The sequence below is a fragment of the Trichosurus vulpecula genome, chromosome 5, assembly GCF_011100635.1.
Source record: "Trichosurus vulpecula isolate mTriVul1 chromosome 5, mTriVul1.pri, whole genome shotgun sequence".
Classification (NCBI taxonomy): domain Eukaryota; kingdom Metazoa; phylum Chordata; class Mammalia; order Diprotodontia; family Phalangeridae; genus Trichosurus; species Trichosurus vulpecula.
The window spans coordinates 42,386,021-42,406,801 of NC_050577.1; the positions used below are offsets into that span (position 1 = coordinate 42,386,021).

Here is a 20,781-nt window from a genome sequence, read left to right on the forward strand (position 1 = left end):
TTCATGATATTAACATTGCAAATTTTAATTTTCAAAATATTTCACATTATCTTAAAAGAACAGACCCAAGTTAGCATATTCTCGGTCGCTTGAATTTATGTATTTCTGTAGTTTTTCTCTTCTGTGATGATCCTGTCTCCGTTTCCTTATTATTTTGGAGAAACGAGACTGCTTCAGGTGGACAATAATTCTCCAATGGTGGAGGAGACTCCTGTAAAACAACAACAAAAAACCTCTTTGTTCCCCTCTGCCTCCACGTCTCGCACTGCCATAGTGATTTCCTAAAGTACATCTGATTTCCAAGTATGAACAAAAGGAAATTACCAATGTAAACTCCAGGGAAAAATAGGACCCTAAATTTTTAACAATGGAACAGATGCTCTGACCTAGGTGAGGGGTATTATAAAACCAAATAGATTTAGTGCTTTCTGCTGCAGTTAATTAAAAAACAGTCCTACCAACCTGCATCAGGTAATCGGCAATATATTCTGGCTTCAAGCAGTTCACTTTCTGGGCAACGGCTTCTGCTATGTTAATTCTGGTGTCCTCTGGTTTCAGCTTACTGAAGTCAGCAAAAAGGTGTGTGGCTTCTTTGAAGAGAGGCACAGAATGACCAGGTAACACCTAGTAGTAAAATAAGCCAGGATCACAGTTATTGGGTCAGAGTAGATCAACTCCTTGTTCTCCTTTTACTGATCACCATATCTCAGAAAACATGAGAAAAAGGTTAAGCTCATTAAAAAACAAATTTCAAGTAAAAATCTCAGTAAAGTGATTTAGTTCATCTTGGTTCAACAAACCTTTGCTCCTCCAGACTGAAGAAGACGCCGAAATCCTGGTTCTCTGGATTGTTCAACATTTAAAATCACCTTCCACCCACTAAAAGCCCCCTACAACAAAAGAAAAGCAAGTGTTTAAATCAGTGTGAAAGGAGAATCTTCTCCCTAACCCCAAAACCAGTGCTAGAAACTGACACTGATAATAAACTAATTTAAAAAATGTGGCTATTAGTAAAAAAGCAGCTTGACCTGTGTTCAGGCATTTCCTAGCGTCTTTTTAAAGCCAAGAGGAAATCTTGTTTCGTTTTGGAATTTTCCTGACTTGCTTAAAGGCTATATGAAACCATGTTCTGAAGGAAAAGATATAGAAGTGAGCAATTATTTGGAGAAAACATGAAAATAAATGCTTTTCTGAAAAGTTGGTTAGTTGAGCACTAAGCAAAGTTAGGCAGAATAAAAAATCTAGCCCCATGCCAAAAGGAGTGGCTCGGACTGATGCAGATATCAACAGGAATTGCTGTCTTTTTACATTATACTGATTTTATGAAATACTCTGAGAAGACCAAGAATTATTAACTTTTTAAATATATAAAAATGAAAATATTCTGTACAAATAAAAAAGATGAGGGAGAATGCAGAGGAAAATGTACTAGGCTAATAATACCTACATATGTACACATGCTATACACATATGTAGGCAAACAGATTTAGGGATGTATATATAGGAATAAACTGTTAATTTTTTTTAAGTCATCGTGCAGTCAGCAATGATCTCTTTCTATCTCGAAGTTGCAAAAGTGCCCAACCTTTGGCAGAGCAGAGGTAGCCGTTCCCTATACTGAAAAGATCCCAGGTCTGCTAAGTGTATGAATCCATACAGTTCATTCATGTTAAACACATATATACACAGAAGACACACACACACAAACATATACATACCTCAACAGTGCCCTCCTCTTGTCTTTTCTGAATCCTTTTCCTCCATCTCATTGCAGCAAGTGCTAGTTTCCTCTGCTGTACACTGATTCCAGTCAAAACATCAAGTATAGAACTACTTCCCCATTCATATTCTTCTTCCTAGAAAATTTTAGCTTCAGTAAAGACTTTTTGGCTTTTATTAAAATTGTAGCCTGAGAAATGTCTGATTCAGAATCATCAAATAATAACTACCACGATAAACAGCACTTTTTGAGACTTAGTTACTAACTTTTCACAGGCCTAGGAGGGTTCTCCTCTTACCTACAAAAAAATAAGAGGACCAGGAAGCTTTCACAACCCCATGCTGACATGAATTTAGAAAGTAGACAGTGAATCCCTCTACTTTTTATGACAAAAAAGACAGTTAATGTGAATAAGAATACCTTGCTATCAGAGGTTTTTAATTCTTTTAATGAAAGAGAAAGTTTTATTGAGCTAAATGTCCTACCATAAATAATATCAGAGAATAACAATGTTTGAAAGCTCAAGACTGGCAAACAAAATATTCGCTTCCAAATGATATGAAAAAAAAATGTCTGTTGTTATACTAGTAAGCTCTGTTGAACACTAAGGAGAACAAAGACATTAAAACTCAAGTAATTAAAATAAAAGGAATCTGGTTATCTGAACTCTCACTACTACTTTGCTTTGTTAAGCTATTAACATTTTTACACTTTTGGTGCCACTGAATGAGTTGTGATCCATTGACTAGTTTAGGTGAACTGTTAGTGTTCTTTTTAGTTCTCTCTTCTTTAACCATTTTGGATAATGTTAACATACTTAAGACCAATAATTACCTTAAGAAGGATTTTTAATACATACCTGGACAAAGCATCCAGCTGCTCTGCAAGCTTCAAGGTATGAGCGATGAAGTATCCACTTTCCAGCAGCCATAGAAGCCAAATACTTCTCATTCCGAAGAGGATGTCCCACAATAGTGTGTGTACAGCTCGGATCAAAGCACTGTTTCTCTAGCACAAGACCACCTAAAGGAGAGAGTAATCAGTTATGTATTTAAAAAAAAAATAAAAAATAAAAAAAAAATCAGTTATGTATTTACAACAGATTCGTTTCAAGGCAATTTTTCCTGGTAAGAAAATTCTTAGTTGACTAGAAATCACCCAATATAAAAAAAAAAATCTTATTTCATAAGCTCTTCACTATACAGACTAAACCTAACATTGAAAAAAGTGAAACAATCACCTATGATGAAAGACAAGTGTAGCTGTTAACAGAAAAAGAACTTTTCAATGTTTCAGAGAAATTCTCAGAGAGTAAGATAAGGGAAACTTACTTACTCAGAGAGTAAGATATGGGCTAGAGAGAAAAGAGTAATCACGGGAGAAGGCAACAGGAAGGGGGAAAAAACTAAAGCTATCATGTTGTTGCTCATCCTTTATTTTCAAAGGGCAATGATATCATGATGGGGGTCAGGGTACAGAAAGTAGTGGGTGAGTGATGACTTGTGGGTGAAGTGGATTTAAGTGAGGCAGAGCTGCATAAAGTTGTCAGCCTTAATCTGGTTACAGAGTTTTTGAAATCCAGCTATAAGACAGAAGTCAAGACAGCTGGAGACGGCCCAGGGTGCAGTTCTCTAAGCACTCTGCAGTTTCTGCTTCAGCCATCCCCCTAACTCACCCTCAACCTGGTTTTAGCCTGTCTGCTGAGACAGTCTGCCAGACAGTGGCTGCTGTGCACGTTACAGCTTCGTGGAGCCACAGGTGGACATCAAAGTTGGATAAACGGCTCTGAAAAAAGGCTGGCAAGCCCTCTTACCAGAGGGGCTAGACCTCTCTGAGCATCCAATATCACATGCACATACATGTTAAAGGAAAGACAAAAATTTGGTATGGCTGCAAAAGAAGGAAAAATGAAATCTCTAACTTACATAATCTCTTCTATTTCTCCTTTAGGCTTTATGTGTGTAATGTGCTTAATGGTCAGTCCTCAGGTTGTTTTTTTAACCTTAAAGATACCACATCAATCATTAAAAGCTTATGTCAGAATGACAAAACATAATAATAGTTCACATTTACATAGCACTATTATGTGCTAAGCACTTTACAACTGTCCTCTCACTCGATCCTCATCTACTCTGGGAGTCAGGTGCTATCATTATCATCCCCATTTTACAGCCGAGGAATGGAGGCATCTGCTTAAGTGAATTATTCAAAATCACACAGGAAGCTTCTGAGGCTGGATTGGGACTCTGGTCTTCTAGACATACCAGCTCCAATTCCAGTATCAATATGGTAGACTTTCTTTTGTTTTATCTCACTCAACACAGCATACACTAAACACTACTTAAATGGACTCATACAGTTGGATCTTCAAAAGGCCTTAAAGGTCGTCTGGTTACAAACAAGCAAACTAAAGGTCAGAGACATGACTTGGCCATGCATCACAAAATGATGGCAAACCCAAGACTCAAACCCAGGTCTTCAATCCAACATTCCTTCTACCACACCACAAAGTCTTCTCCTAGGAATACAATAAAATCTCTGGTCTTCAGAAGATGCTGTCCTTTTGGTAAAATACCAATTCATTCACTAAGACTTATTTCATTTTATGCAAATGCTATTTTCCAAATTGGGGGAGGAGGGAGAGTAGGGAAGGGAGGAAGGACATAAGATGCCAAAAATACTTCCTGACAGTTGATAGACTATTTAGGCCTATAAAATGTTATGAATTTGGTCAGGCCAGAAAAGAGAAATCTGTGGAGATCACAGATTTGGAAGGTTAACAAACTACCAAGCACTTCAGTTTCTCTCTATGCCAAAGACACTTGGGGACCTATATAACCCCATCTAAAACTAGCTGACATGCTTTTCAAAATGTTTGTGTCAAATCTGTTGAACATAATTTACAAATGTTTTCAAATATGGGAAAGCTTCAAAATTTATGGTTTTGAGCAGTGGTATCAAAGTCAAAGAGAAATCGATCCCTAGGAGCCAATATTGACTTAAAAACCACCAAGTTAACATTATCTATGTTGTATTTTTATGTCTTTTGTTAAACATTTTCTAATTACATTTAATGTGGTTTGGGCTACATGGGGGAGTTTTGCTACCTGACACCTCTGGTTTTGAGTATTTCAAGTGTCCTGACAATTCAATGAATTAGGGGGAGCTTTAAAGGAAACAAGAGCAGCAATCCTGAAGTGTTCTCTATTGGAAATACTTGCGGGTTTCTCTATTTGAAGGAAGCTTTAGGATTTATCCCCTGTGATATAACAACATTCACCCTCCTGCACATCATGGTTTTGGAAGCAGTTAACATTAGTTTTTGCATATTATCCATAACTCTTCCTACTGTTTGCAAATACAACACATATTTTACATAGTATATACTTTCCATACACTGGAGCAACAACCTTGCCAAAAAAAAATCGGTCATTTTGAGGCAGAGTAGTCACAACTCAGTTATTTTGCATTATTGAGCAATAATCCAGTAGATCTGTGATTCCTTAATGTGGTTATTTCCTCCAAAGAAAACTGTATAAACCTTCATGTCTGTCCATCTTGTACCTACTGTTTACATCCTTTAACTAATTCACTATAGGGGGTCAACCCAACAAGCTGGAGAAATTTCTTGAATTCCTTTAACGTTCTTTGAATATAAATGGAGTCTGTGAGCTGTGTCCTGGCATTCCCTCACTCTTGCTTTTTTTTCTGATGACATCCTTTAAACCACTTCTGAATAATTCCTTGTTTGTAATGTGTCTGCTGGTTTTTCGATCGCTGTTTGGGTGACCCTCAACTTCAGTTCTTCAGAGACTGTGGTGTTCTAGGACTCGGCTATCCGGTATCACAGAACAAACTATTTTTAGAAATGGGCCTTTTTTTCAGTGAGAAGCTTGGGGTCTTTAAAATAGGTTTGCCATTTCCCAAAGACAATCCAGTCTACTCACCTCCTGTTCCATTCTGCACCAGATTGTCTACTCACAGTGTGTCCAAGATGTATGTAGAGAAAGAGCAGTTCTACAGGTTATCTATCCAACTGTATAAGTTATTCTTTATCCACTTAGTTTTTCCTGTGTGATTACTTGGTCCTAACTCTTTTGAATGATCTAAGGTTTGGCATAATTAGCTTGTCATTTACAAATGTGAGATCTGGACCTACAGAGAATCCCTCCAATTTGGACTATGTATTTGGACCTCTTCCATGACAGTGATGAACATCTTTAGTGAGTATACATCTCCTTTATATGCCTTGTAAGCAGAGGATAAATGAATTAATTTACTTCTCTTGTTAAATCTTCCAAAGAACTCTGTATGATCCTGACAAATTCATGGACCATCCTTCATTAGAGGAAAATCTTTTAGGTGGCATTTTGTTCTACCAAATAAAATCCTTTTTTACAATCAATAAACAGCACAGAGGGATTTATTCTCTTTCAGTCAATTCCATGGTGGTAAAGATGTATTTTTTGTAGAACACTGCTGCTTGTCTTTTAATACCGTCATCAAGGAGGCTGCTCTTGTAAAATTCTCATAGCATTTTTGTAGAGATGAGAAAGTAGGTAGATGGGCTGCTCTGCATGCTCCTTTCACAGTCATCTTCAGTAATAACAAGGTCTGAGATTTTTTCCAAGTTGTTGCTATGGCACACTTTCATATACCTTGAGAAATGACTCTTTAGTGCCTATGAAATTGTCTCGCCTCAAACAGGGTGGCCCTCTTCTGTAGTTTTGGTGTAGCTCCCATACTTTTTTTCCTTTCAGAGTCATTTCCACCTCTTCTAGTAGCAAATCTGAGACAAGGGTCCCTCCAGGCATCAAACTATGATCCAAAACTGGTCATCTGCCTGGACACAGACATTACTCTCATACCAATTATGAACAATAAGATTGTAAATTTAGTGCCAGAAGATCACTTAAGAGTCCATCTAGTTCAATATCTCTCATTTTACAAGCCCTAAAGGGTTAAGTGACTTCTCCATGGTAGTAGGTGACAGAGGTGGGATTATTTTGTCCATGAAAATGCAATCAGGCTCATTTTTCGTATTGTTAATTTAGCACTCACCAGATTTGGCACTTGCTAATTCTTTTCAGGATGTGCAGTTATGAGGCTTCTATAGCTGTCTACATGCCTTTTGCTCACTTCTAACTTCTGAACCATGTTTTCAAGCATCTCTTCCCCCACCATTTTCTCCTCTGCCCATTGGAATGACAATGAGTATGAAAATACAAGTTGATTTAACTGGAGCATCTTAACAAGCTCTCTGTAGAATCATCTACATCCTTATCTTCCAATTGGTGTTGATACAATTATTTTTATGGCAGTTTTATTTTTTTTGGGGGGGGGAGGGCACAAATACTTATGAACACTGAGATGATTAAATATTCCATGAAACGTTTCTTATTGCCTTTGGATGCACAATGAAACCAATTCAGCCAATTCCTTTATTTGACTCTCCACGGAGAACCTGTGGATCATTATTCCATTTACTGCAATTCCTTTTGCCTTTGGTTTCATTTATAGAGAATGACAAAATAACCAGTCCTCTGTGAAATGTGTCTTCTGGATAAAGACCTCACATTTAGAGTACCAAAAGCTGTTAATTTTTGGAGATGGGTTCAAAATGGTGATTTTTAGTGCCATCATTCTGCCACCATCACTACAAAAGCAGAAAAGGTCTGTACAGGATTGAGGACATTTTGTATTTTTTTTTTTTAAGTTTCATGGGTTGTCATGACCAAAGAATTCATAACCAATTGGCCAAAATACTGGTGATGAGTCTCTTCTTATTTAACAAGGTAGTTAGTCCTTAGAAATTATACAATCTGTTGCCAGAAGTACATCTAAAGACTTTTCAACATGGTAGAACCTGCTAGAGCTTGTGTTCCACTGGCAAAGTCACCAAAAAAAAAAATTCCAAGTTATCTATATGTCCAGAAAAGGCATAGTAATAGCTATCTATATAGCACCAATGAGGAATGAGACATCGAGTGGATTTTTCAGATTGATAAAGCCCTTTTAACTGCTAGAACCAGCAAATTGTTTTAAGAACAACTCTGAATGACCAAGTCATTCAGGCTATTATAAATACTCAAATTAACTACAAAGGTTCTATGAAGAAAGATACTATCTGCCTACAGAGAAAGGACACGGACACACACACACGCATGCACACTTCTAATGCTACTAGCACTAGCCATCTCAGGGTGGGTAAATTACATGACAACTTTGTTGTACCTTTAAAAGGAACTAAAATAAGAAAAAGAATGTTAAAACCTTTTGGCTTTAAGGACTTTTGGTAGAAATCTTCCTAAAATGTACTAGATTTCCCTACACATTTCAACATGGGATATAGAACACAATTTAACTTTTTTATGGCTTGAAACTCAACTGAGCCCTCACCACATCAAGACAATCCTTTTATTCCTGTCCCTTAATTGATTCTCTACGCCACTTTCCTCAGAGATTGTTTCAAACCTTTTCTTTAAGCCTAGTGCACCATTCCCTCCCCCAGCTAAAACCCTCTTGACACTACTGCTCATTCTTTCTTCCTTTACTCCTCTAATGAAGAAATGAGCCTTTTCATCACGGCCAATCCTTCTATATTTATCAATGATCCTCTATCCTTTCCTATTTTATCTAGCAGATTGCCCACATTCATTCCCATTTCCATTTTAATCTTCAGTTTCTCCTTCTCGACTGGTTCCTTTCCTACTGCCTACAAACATACCCAAATCTCCCTTGTGTCTTCAAGCTGTCATACTATCTCTATCCTCCTTTTCCCAGCCAACTCCTAGAAAAAGCTATCTGTGCCATTTGCCTCCATTTCTCTTCTCATTCATTTCTCATCCCTTTGCAATCTGATTCCCAACTTCATCACTCAATCTAGACTGCTCTTTCCAAAGTTACTGATATGAATGGCCTGATCTTAGAGCCTTTTTTTTTTTCAAACTGCATACTCCATGAACTCCCAGTAGCATCTGACAGTGTTGATCCCTCTCTCCTGGACATTCTGTCCTCTATGGGTTTTTGTGACATTGCTCTCTCAGTTGTCCTAAGTGTTCTGCAGTCTCCTGGTTCTTTATTCATTTGATGTCCCCTAACTGTACTCTTAATGTTTTGTCCTGGACCTTTTCCCTTCACTTTCCATATGTTCTTGTGTTTAATTACACCACCACTATGCAAATCATTCCCAAATCTATACATTAAGTCCTAGTTCCTCTCCTGAGTCACATACTTCTAAACTGCCTCCTGATTATTTCAAAATAGATGTCTGAGTAGCCATCTCAATCTCAGTAGGTCAAAATAACTCATAATCTTCCTTACCTAAACTCCACCTATGAATTTACATCTTTCTGTTCAGGATAACACTATCCCAATCACCCAGGTGTTATCCTCTGCCTCTTCCCTATCCATCACCCCTAATATCCAATACTTTCCCAGATCGGGTTATTACTAACCATCTCCTTCTTCCCCTTTCTTTGTACTCACGTAGCCACCACCAGAGTTCAGGCCCTCATCACCTCCAGCCCATATTATTACAAGCGCCTTCTAAATGGTCTCCTGTGCCTCTTCTTTTCCTGAAGTGCACATGTAACGATGTCACTCCTACTCAAAGACTCCAATGTCTCCCTCAAATACAAACTCTTCTGGCTTTTAAATTCCTTTACAACTAGCCTGCAAGCTGCCTTTTCTACCTTATTTCACACTGTTTCCCTTCCAACATTTTATAATCCAGTCAAATTGGCCTTCTTACTGTTCCTTATCTCCCATCTCTGTACTTTTACAGTGGTTGTTCCCCGTCTTAATTACAGCCCCACCACACCTCACCTCCACCTCTTGGAATCCCTTGCTTCCTTCAAAATTCTGCTTAAGCACCACCTTTTCCACGAAGTCTTTCCTCATTGCCCACTGGCCACCAGGGCCCTCCCATCTTTTTTTTTTTTTTAAACTTTATGTGAATACATTTGAATGTAGCCTCCTAGAAGGCAAGTGACATTTTATCTTTGTCACTGTACCTGGCACATAGTGAGCACTTAATAGACTTCTTGATTGACTCACTCCAGGTTCCGGAGTGTAATTAACTGTAATTTGCAGCTTGCCCCATTGTGTGCTGATAAGTTTTCAACTCCTCCCTCAAAAATCATACTGCCAGCTGATATTTCTTTTGCCTAATTGTACTGTTAATGTATTTTTGCTTAATGGGAAGATCTTTCTCATCCATTCATATGCCCATGTGACCTGCTTGAGTTCATGGAAGCCTAAGTCACATGAGCCTGGGTCACGAGCGTTGTGATGCCCTCTGATTGTGAAGAAGTGTATATATACTTTTAGGTTAGCATTTTGCTTTGTGGCTAACTCATAAGAAGAGTGTTCATGTGATGCAGCCAGATGAGACTCTGCATAGCTGTTAAGGAGCTCCCCAGCTTTGAAAAACCCAGATGTTGGTGCTTCTCTCTCTTATAACTATGTATGTATTGTTTTTGGTCAGACAGTTGGAAGTCCTGTCTGTTGGTCTTTGCTGTTTGTATTTGCTCTGTTTATGTAACTTCTGCTTGTATTTTCTCTGAAGTTCAGGGTGCTGACTTTTCCCCTGAACTAGATGAATTATATAAACAACATATATATATGTTTGATTAAAGTAAGACTGTTGACCCCTTTTAAGCTGCTTTCCTTTAGATCAAAGAACCTGTGCTGGCAGCCCTCCTTGTGTGCTGATGTTATTGGTCTTATACCCCCACAACAGCTGCAAGTAACATTGTTGTTACAGTAATAATATTCCCTCCTCTCACCACTCATTCTACTTTGCAGTTTCTAAACTAATGTGTCCTGGGACACCTGATGACTCAGTTTGTTTGGGAATTATGTTAAAAACAGTCAAAGTATAGAGCTTTACTACTGGGACTTTGAAGCTGTTATTTCATGTTCTCTAGAGAGCTGAGGTTGCTAAGTGGTTATTACTATAACATTAAATTAATTAAAAGGTTACTCTACTTCTAGTGCAAATCTACTTCAACATCAGTTTTATGCAAGACTTAAAAACAAGGAACATTCACCAAACACACAAGGCCCAAAAATCTTAAATGTAAACCTTGATGGATTAAATTATTAGTACTCTGACACCATGACCCAGTGGACTAGTAAACAGATTCTCGTCCTAACTATGATGTTGACTCATTATGTAGCATATACATTACCTCTTCCATCCCAATTTTTCTGTCTAAAAAAGAGTCAGCAACGTTTAACTACCTAACAAAGCTACTATCTGTGCTTTTACAGTTTAATGAAAAGTATTATTACCTAATTCCTCAATTAGATGACAATAATCAATTCGTTCCTGTGGATTAAGAGATGATAGTTGAAATCGGTATTGTTTTTCTAATTCTTGATGTGTCTCCTCTGCCTGTACTGTCTGGAATGAAACAGAATTTCAGATTTAGAAAAATTCACATTTTAAGCATATGTATATTTAGCACATTTCTTTAAAACTGACTGATAGCTTACTGAGTATTTAAAACAAACCACATTATCATATTGGGAGCATATTTTTAGCCTTACCTTTTCTTTGGGGTGAGGAGCCACAGGTGGGTTGGCTAGGGGGAAAGCAATGCTGGGGGCTTGCGGTGTAGGAATGAGGTAGCTGTCTTTTATTGTAGTTTCCAGGTCTTCACAAACTGGCTGTTTTGGGACCTCACTTATACACACATCTCTAGGACCACAGGCCACTGAGGGGAAATAAAATGCAGTAGTAGGATATTTGAATACAATGAAAAATAAATTCTGAGAAGTATATTCAGTTTAACACTAAGGGGAGCTAAAAGTACACATAAAAGATGTTGCCACTTTGTCTCAGGGATTAAAAAAAGTGTTAGTTTTAAAGGGACAAAGTTTTTTCTTTTCTCTAAATTTCTTTCATTGTTGTAAAATACTATATATGATATAAAAAAGCATTGCAGGAAGAAAATACAAAGCAAAGCTTTTCAGTGAAAAAAACAAACTGAAATCGAGATGATAAAAAAGTAGAGATGACACGAAGAATGTAAAGACAGTGTTGAGAGAAGAATCAATTTGTTTATAATCAATGTAGGAAGGACTAGATACCCTTCAGACACCAATTTTGGGAGGATAATTGTGCTTGGGATGTTTTTCCAAATCTCAACTTCATGAGGGCTTTAATAATGATTCAAAACTGAATCTGCATTATATGGTAGCTTCAGGTGGCAACAGCACTTTAATTTTGTCTGTATTGTAAGGACTATTCTCCAGTTCTAGTTTGTCTGAGATTTAGATAAGGCTTTCTGCTTACAACTCCAGAAATTTATGAACATTTATTTCTTACGTGTTATTTGTCCAAACTTCTTACTGAAACAGCTTAAACTCAAGCAATACTAAGTAATGGCTATCTCCAAATATATTTTAGAGCAATTTCAAAAGATAAAAAAACACATTATAATTTGGGATCTTTCTAGCTAATTTTTAACTTTTATGTTGCAACAGATATAAAAAGGAGCTTAAGTAAAAAATAAGAAAATTAGACAAAGGCATATAATATTGAGAGGAAAGGCAAGGACAAAGATCAAATCAACAAAATGAACTCAAAATCTCTCAAAATCAAAATCTCTCAAAATTATGAATTATTTCTAAGTTTAAAGCTATAGAATAAACAAAATGCTTTTCATTTCCTTTTAAATTCCATATTACTACCATAAGCTATCTGAAATTTTTAATAAGCAAAAACCACCCTTATTAAACTAGTTAGTGTATTTGTCTTTCACTACCATGTTCAGTAATTGCAGAATCATGCAAAGATTCCTGGAAGGGCGAGTCTTCTAAATTCTTTACGTTCGTCTGAAGTTCAGAATACTGTGTAGGACAGGTGGGCCACTGCAAGTTGCTGGCCAGCCTTGCTCTTTCCTCCCGTGCTGTAGGGTCATCCCAAATGATCTGTTCACTCTGGGAGGGCTCTGTGTAGACATCAGCAAGGGCTTGACGAGACTGCCTAAGGAATACATGTAGATGGTGATGTTCAAACTACTTTTTCGATAGCAAAACCCATCTTGTCAAAATTCCTAACTCCCATGAAGATTAGCTCCTGTTGGAATTTTATTTCCTGAACTTGTGCTATTCAAGTAACAGTATTAAACAAAATTTGTTCCAGTGTCCTAAGAGCTAATATACACCCTTATAGGTAATTAAAAAAAAACATTTTACTGAGGTGTTTAGACTTAACATGAGTAATGGTTTTTTTTTCTTTTTTTGGCCGGGTGGGGGGAGGGAGGAAGGAAGAGGAATATCCCTTTCCTTGCCCCCCTGGAGAATGAACCCTCTCTTGTCACCAAAAAAACCAACAAAATTAAGCCAAAAAAAAAATCTGTCAGTTATATTGGAATCTGATCATGTTATATATAACAGTTTGTTCTAGACATGCCCCATACGCAATTTTTTTTAGTAAACTGCAGTAGTTCCTCCACCAATAATGGTATGTATTCACGTTATTACTGTAAATTATATGAACAATAACAATTTAATGCAAGCGTTCATTAAAGACCTATGTGTTAAGCACTGTGCTAGAAGGGATGTAGACAAAAAACTGAACCATTTTCTTCTTCCAAGGAGTTTACATTCTAGCAGATGAAAAAACATGTATGTGGATAAGTAAATTTATTTTTAGGGGGAGGGAAGAGGAAGGAAGAGGCCACATTGATAACAACTGGGGAATGAGAAAAGGTCTCTTTCAGAAAGTGTTACTTGAGCTGAACTTTGAAGAGAGCCAGGGACTCCGAGAGGGGGGTAGAGAGCATTTCAGGAATGGGGAGAAACATGCACAGGAGAGATGGGAGTAAACTCTCACAGATGGGATAAACTGTCAACCAGACCAGTTTGGGTGGTACATAGAACGGGAGAGTAACACTTATCTTAATGCTATTTGTCATGTAATGAGAATACTTTATAAATCCAATTGTAACAGGGAACAGTTAGAGCTCCTTGAGGATCCAAGACAGGTTACTCATAACAAAATATACTCTATGGTATTAGAAAGTGATTTTATTCCCATCTATACCAAATGTTGTGTATTTTCTCTTTAATTGTTGCACAGTAAGTATAGTTTTCTCTAACTACATCTATAGTGTCCTAGATTAAGAAAACTACCATCCTCTTTATTATGAGTCCTGAAAATTTTAGTTTACCTCACAGGAATAGAATTGTTGAGAAGCTAATTCATTCTGACTCACTCCAGCAGAATAATTATTGAATGGTATTAGAAGTAATTTTTAAACAGGCATCATTTAGTTTTAGTCATCATCATGTAGTCAATGATATGCCAATAATGACAAGATATTAGTAATGCTGACTAGAATGAATTAAATTTTTTTCTGGATAATATAATGTTGAACACCAATAATAATAAAAAAAATTATGTAATGTTTCAAGTTCTCAAAGTTCTATGATGCTTGCCAGCTCTTAATATGTACTATTATTTTATTCTGTCATCAGAACAATCCAGTGAAGTAGGTACTATTATGATCATCCCCATTTTACAGAGGAAACGGAGGTGAGAGATGACTTTCCCAGGGTCATACAGCTAGTGTGTGAGGCAGTTTTCTAACTCAGGTCTTTGTAACTCCAGGTACAACTCTCTAACCACTACACAATGCTGCCTTCTTAAAGTGCTAACACATAAACAGATGAGAAAACTGCATCTCTTCCCTTCCTCCGAGGGCTTCCCCTCACGAGCCAGATACCTTAATGCTTCTAGGACTCGGCTGCGGCCACTGCGTGCAGACCGGGCAAGATCGGGAGTTGAAGAAGAGCTGTCACAACCGTTTCTGGACAGGGAATTCCTTTGCCCTTGGAGTTTTTCTACTGATGTGGCAGACATTATCTCCTGCAGCTGCTTTTGGAAGCTTTTTCTCATTTCCAGGGTCTGTGTTAGAGCTTGGAATAGCAAGAGAATCAGCACCTGAGGTTCATGTTTGATTTTCTTTTTCTCAAAAGGGGTTTGGAATACATTTACACTCAGGCTCTGGCTAAGCACAAATTCTTTTATTAAGCATTTCTTCAGCATCTACTTCATAGCATCACAGAATTAAGCCTGGATGAAACCAAAATCATCATCCTTCCAGCCCCTTCATTTACAGATGTAAAAGCTCATCCAATGCCTGGCTCCACACCACACCAAATTCCAAACCACGAATGCTCACTGCTCAATGCTACAGTATGGTATTAAGTGCTGGGATACAAAGAAGAAGCAACTCTTGCCTTTTAGGGTCTTTGCATCCTCTGAAGGCACATAAAACACATATAATAATTACAATACATAATAAAGTACAGGGATTGCTCTCCTCCCTCTGAAATCTCATCCCATTTCTTCCTTCTCGGTTAAACAGGGACATTTTATCTCCCCAGTTCTGTAAGGACAAGAATAATGCCATGTCTAGCACCCAGGATGGCAGCTATTCTTTTGAGAGTTGTGGAAGGATGGTGTGACGAGAGAATGGATACATGATAGGTCAGCTCAAAGTAAAGACTGAGACGGCCCAATAATAAGTAGAGGTTAGCCTATTAAAGGTAGGTCATCAACAGTAAGGATCATCATGGATTTAGAGCTGGCAAGGGACTCAAGGTCATCTCATCCAATCCCCTCATCTTGTAACTAGGGAATCGGAAGCTCCTGGAGGTGACGTGACTTGGCCAAACAAGTGGCATAGCCCAAAGCCAAGGCCTCGGACTCTAAATCCAGCACTTTTTCCGTTTCTTTTTTTCCCACTGAATGGACATTTTATTTAATTTTTATATGTCCCTCAACACTTAAATTTTTTTTTCAATTAACAAGCTTATTTCCTCTCCATCTTCCCCTTTTCTCATTTCACCACTATCCTTGGGGAACCAAGCCCACAGTAGTCTAATTCAATCTGTAGGCCTAGTACAGTACCATGAGGAATGAAGCACCTAAAAATGTTTCTTTTTCAAAATTACTCAAATTTTGAAAAATCATTTTAAGTTTTTTCTTAAAGCCCTTTCCTCAAAATAACTTTGTGAGGTAGGTAGTACAAGGAGTATTATCCTCATTTTACAGATGAAGAAACAGGCACTGAGAGGTTAAGTGACTTGACCATAGAAATAAAGTTAGTTCCTTAAAGTGGCATTTGAACCTCAGTTTCCTGACTCCAGTACAGCACAGAATCCAGTACTCAAACTGTGTACTTGGTACATATTAGGCCAAAGGGGTGCAGATATATTTGGCAATGTGGAGAGAAGATGGTCTTTAGATATTCATAGAAAGAAGGCACTTTGTATTAAACATTTATATCATCTTTTACACTGCTCTGATATTACAAGGATCTCTGTTTTTCTCTAGGTATTCCCTTCAACAACATAGATCATGGGCAGTCTTTTAAAAGCTACTGTGGCCAAAAAAATTCATTATCTGGCAGACTTTCTGGTAATTCTTCACATAAAAACAATATAAAAAAGTTATCTTTGTAAGCTACTTAACTTTAGGTAATGACTATAGTTGGGCAACATGAAAATTTTACCTCCTTTGGGAATATTTGGTATTTCTCCATTTGCATTTGCCACTTCCTTCTGATCAATGGTCATATCTTCATCATTTCCTTCCAAAGATAAATGAAGATGAGGCTATTGGGGGAAAAAATGCAATTTCTCAAAAGAGACCATTATTGTATATATTTTTTGTATACTGCATTATATATTAATCTTAGGTGTTCAATGTGTAGTCTACATCAAATACCTCATCATCATCTTTTGCCTTTTTACTAGTTGATGGAGAACGACTGGCACAAAATCTGCTGTCTGGCACTGCACTTATGTCCAGGCTCATTTTGGGATTGTAGGTATGTGGATAAAGAGATTCAGGAAGACGCTTGTATTCTTGAGCACTCTGCAACACAAACATACTTCTAACAATACTGGAAAGTTATAACAGACCCACCCACAATGTTACAGAAGATAATCTAAATACTTCATATCTAAGATTAGAACAAAAAACCTCTACAATTCTATGGTCTTAAAAGCTTACATGGAAATGTCTCCATGATGAAAGCAAATTTAACTGTTCTCCTTTTTTAAAGGGAAAAGTATCCACTGAAGTACTAAATCTAATTCCATTGCTATGTTACTGTCATTGGCATGGGAGTGCTTCTCTATATCAAACTAATATATTGAACCAATTCTCAACAAGCCATAGGGAATAAACTTAAAATTTTTTCATCTGTGCAGCTTTTAACTTGTGAGAAGAACCTCAGGTAAAATGGAGTAAAAGGGAATCTACCACTGAAGAACTAATGATTTAAGAGATAAAGTTTAAGCTCATGACTCAATTCAATGAAAGAATATAATGATTAATACTCATAATTAATACACTTATTAAGCATTTACTTGTGCCAAGCACTGTGCTATAGTGCTAGATGAGTTTCAAAGCTTTAGATAAGAACATGGTTCCTGCTTTCGCAGAGTTTATAGTCTACCATAAATACTATGATATATATTGCTATATTATAATATAAAAGTACCAGGGGAGGCTTATACCAAGGAGGAAGATTTGGAAAGGCATTTCTAGCATCTGAGTTAGCTTTTAGGAGTTAAGAAATAAATTTAATAGGAAGAGAGGAAGAAGTTGTTTACTCCAAACATGGGAAACAGCATGTCTGGCTGAACTACAGAATGAAAAGAAGAGAATACGAGATCACACAAGAAAACTATGGCAGTGTCAGACTGTTAGGACATTAAATGTAGACAAAAGAGCACATGTTTAATTTCGGAGATGCTCAGAGTTAAAGAACTCAAATTCCAATGAATTGTTCCCTCTAACATACTACCCCTCTCCTTCCCCCCAGTAATCTAGCCTTTGCTTAAAGACCTCAACAAGACCGCAAAATTCCCATTAGACTGACTTTCTTGAGAGCAAGAACTGTTTTTTGCCTTTCTTTGATTCTTCAGCACAGTGTCTGGCACACAGTAGGCACTTAATAAATGGCTGTTAACTGATGACTGACAGGGAGGACTTTTTTATCTTTGTAGACAGCCCAATTGATTTCTGGGTAGCCCTAATTGTTAGAAAGCTTTTTTCTTACATTGAAGCTTAAATTTGCCTCTTGGAAACTCCTATCCTTTGCTTCAGAGAAAATGGGGAATGCCTGACTTTTGTGAACATAAGATGAATTTATCAGTGGAAAAAAGGATGGACTAAAGAATCAGGAAAACTTGTTAAGAGTTTATTACCATACCCACCTCAGGTCAGTGATGTGTGTGTGTGTGTGTGTGTAAAAATAAGAAAAGAAAAGTATGAGGGATGTTGTAGAGGGGTACATGATTGTTTAGGGAAGGGAAAGCAAAGCAAGAGAAGAGTCAAAGAGAACACCAAAGTTGGCAGACAAGGGACACTGAATGGTCAGTGGTAGCAGGCTTAGGAGGAAAGATAAGCTTTTTGGGGGACCAGAGTTTTATAATGTCAAAGCATTACTCATGATAATCATAAAAGTTGATCATCAAACACATTTATATTTAATTGAAGTTTGCTGTTACTTCAGAACAAGTTTTGTTTATATCTTCATTTAAGAGAAAGGGAAAAAAATGTTACCTACTTCTAAAAGCCAGTGCTCTGAAACAATGTGTATGCCTCTTTCTTTAACAGCCTTATACTCTCGATTAGTGTCATTTGGCCGCCCTTGATAGATGAAATGAGTCACTGTTTCATCAAAACTCCATCTACGATACAGGCAAAAGAAATATAACTAAAAGAAGATACACAAACCAGTTTAATACCATTGCTGCTTGGAATATGGGAATACTTTTACATTCCAGAAACAAAGAAAACTTAAGAACTATATAACAAAACATCTCTAAACAACTTATATGAACTGACACTCCCTTTTAACTTCTGACCTGAGTAAAAATCTTGGAGAAGTGTAGCAGATCTACTCATAAAAGTTCAAATATATCAAAGAAAAGAGAGGGGAACATTTTTTGTTGTTGTTTTTTTTCCATAATTAAGATTTTTTATTTTTAGCTTACAACACTCAGTTCCACATAATTTTGAGTTCCAGATTTTCTCCTGACCACCCTCCCCCCGCCCCGACAGCACGGAATCTGATATATGTTCTACGTATAACTTCGCATTGAACTTATTTACACAACAGTCAAGTTGTAAAGAATTATGACCAATGGAATGAATCAGTAGAAAGAAGAAACCAAACAAAAACAAAAGAGAAAAAAAGGGGAAAAAAAACCGGCAAGCATAAAGTGTGCCTCAATCTGCATTCAGACTCCATAGTTCTTTCTCTGGATGTAGCTAGCTCTCTCCATCATGATGCCTTTGGAGTTGTCTTTGCAACTTGTATTGCTGAGACGAGCTAAGTCTAACAGGGTTAGTCATCACAGAATCCATATATCTGTGGTTGTGTATGATGTTCTCCTGGTTCTGCTCCCCTCGCTCACCATTATAATGTGTAGGTTTTTCCAGGTTATTATGAAGCCCATATCACCCCCATTTCTCATAGCACAATACTATTCCATTACATTCATATACCACAATTTGCTTAACCATTCCCCAACTGATGGGCATCCCCTTGATTTCCAATTCTTTGCTACTACAAAAAGAGCCGCTATAAATATTTTTGTACATATAGGTCCTTTTCCCATTTGTGTGATCTCTTTGGGATACAACCCCAGAAATGGTATTGCTGGGTCAAAGGGTATGCACATTTTTATAGCCCTTTGGGCATAGTTCCAAATGGCTCTCCAGAATGGCTGGATCAGTTCACAACTCCACCAGCAATGTAACAATGTTCCAATTTTCCCACATCCTCTCCAGCATTTATCATTTTTCTGTTTTGTCATTTTAGCCAATCTGACAGGAAAGATATGGTACCTAAGAGTTATTTTGATTTGCATTTCTCTCATCAGTAGTGATTTAGAGCATTTTTTCATATGCCTATAGATATCTTTAATTTCTTCCTCTGAAAACTGCCTGTTCATATCATTTGACCATTTCTCAACTGAGGAATGACTTGTATTCTTATAAATTTGGCTCGGTTCCCTGTATATTTTAGAGATGAGGCCTTTATCAGAGACACTAGTTATAAAGATTTTCTCCCAATTTTCTGCTCAAGGAGAACATTTAAAATTCAAAACAAGACAATTTTTTTCTTCATGGATGCCTAATGATAATTTCCTCCATTTCCCTTAGCTCTAGGTTTAAAAATTACAGGATTCTCCCTATAACTTCCATTATGAGTTATCTGCATATTGACTAGGTCTTTACTATTAAGGTGAAAAAGCAAATTTAAATTGGTCACATGAGTAAGCAAAGCAAAAGAACAGTTTGTGTTCTATAATTGTCTGGAAAATTTACCTCAATTCCTTACCCTATCGTTGCAATAAAAAGACTGTGGAATTTCTATTTTAAAGTAGTGATTACTTTCCCAAACAGGTCAAACTGTCCCACATGCCTGGAATGCATTCCTTCCTTACCTCTACTTCCTAGAGTCCTTCTCTTCCTTTTGGAAACAGTTCACTCACCATCTTCTTTATGCAGCCCTTTCCTGGTTCCCCAACCACTAATGCTCTCAATTTCAAAATACCCTGAATTTAACTACTCTGTATATATTTGTATTTATTAACTTTATATTTATGCTACCTATGTTTTGACACATAGCTCTCAGCTCCTCCCCTAGAATCTAAGCTCCTTGCAAGCAGAATCTGTTTTATTCTTTGTATTTGTAAGCCCCATGCACATTTCAGACACTTAACACTTGTAGATCTGACAGACTGGTTTGAACATTTCCTTGCCTCAAAGGCAAGGGTTTCGAGTAGCTCATCTCTTAAAGCCTCTTCAAATCTATGCTTCTAAAACATTAACTACTTCAGAATGTTGGAGAGACAGGGATAGATACAGAAACAATTCTGATTCTTCTAAATGAGTAAACTGCCTATTTTAGGAACTCATAACCAACTTACATTGAATGCTCTTTAACCATATTTCTGTTTAGATATTTCTAAGGCTAAGGAAAAACATGGTATCAAGTATGACAAAAGCTACTTCA

At 37.2% G+C, this 20,781-nt stretch overlaps 1 protein-coding gene across 2 annotated transcripts in view; it reads right to left on the reverse strand.

The window, feature by feature from the left end:
• The window catches only part of TOPBP1 (DNA topoisomerase II binding protein 1), a 50,479-nt gene continuing 29,698 nt past the window's right edge, over positions 1–20,781 (reverse strand). For both annotated transcript variants that reach the window (XM_036759681.1, XM_036759683.1), the window contains exons 17-28: positions 18,322–18,445; positions 16,470–16,619; positions 16,255–16,357; positions 14,461–14,653; positions 12,496–12,716; positions 11,276–11,442; positions 11,018–11,129; positions 2,580–2,743; positions 1,719–1,856; positions 801–890; positions 463–624; positions 1–211 (exon numbers count right to left, since the gene is read on the reverse strand). In XM_036759681.1, the coding sequence (XP_036615576.1) occupies positions 71–211; positions 463–624; positions 801–890; positions 1,719–1,856; positions 2,580–2,743; positions 11,018–11,129; positions 11,276–11,442; positions 12,496–12,716; positions 14,461–14,653; positions 16,255–16,357; positions 16,470–16,619; positions 18,322–18,445 (1,765 nt within the window). In that variant the 3' untranslated portion in view covers positions 1–70. The remainder of the gene's footprint in view (positions 212–462; positions 625–800; positions 891–1,718; positions 1,857–2,579; positions 2,744–11,017; positions 11,130–11,275; positions 11,443–12,495; positions 12,717–14,460; positions 14,654–16,254; positions 16,358–16,469; positions 16,620–18,321; positions 18,446–20,781) is intronic.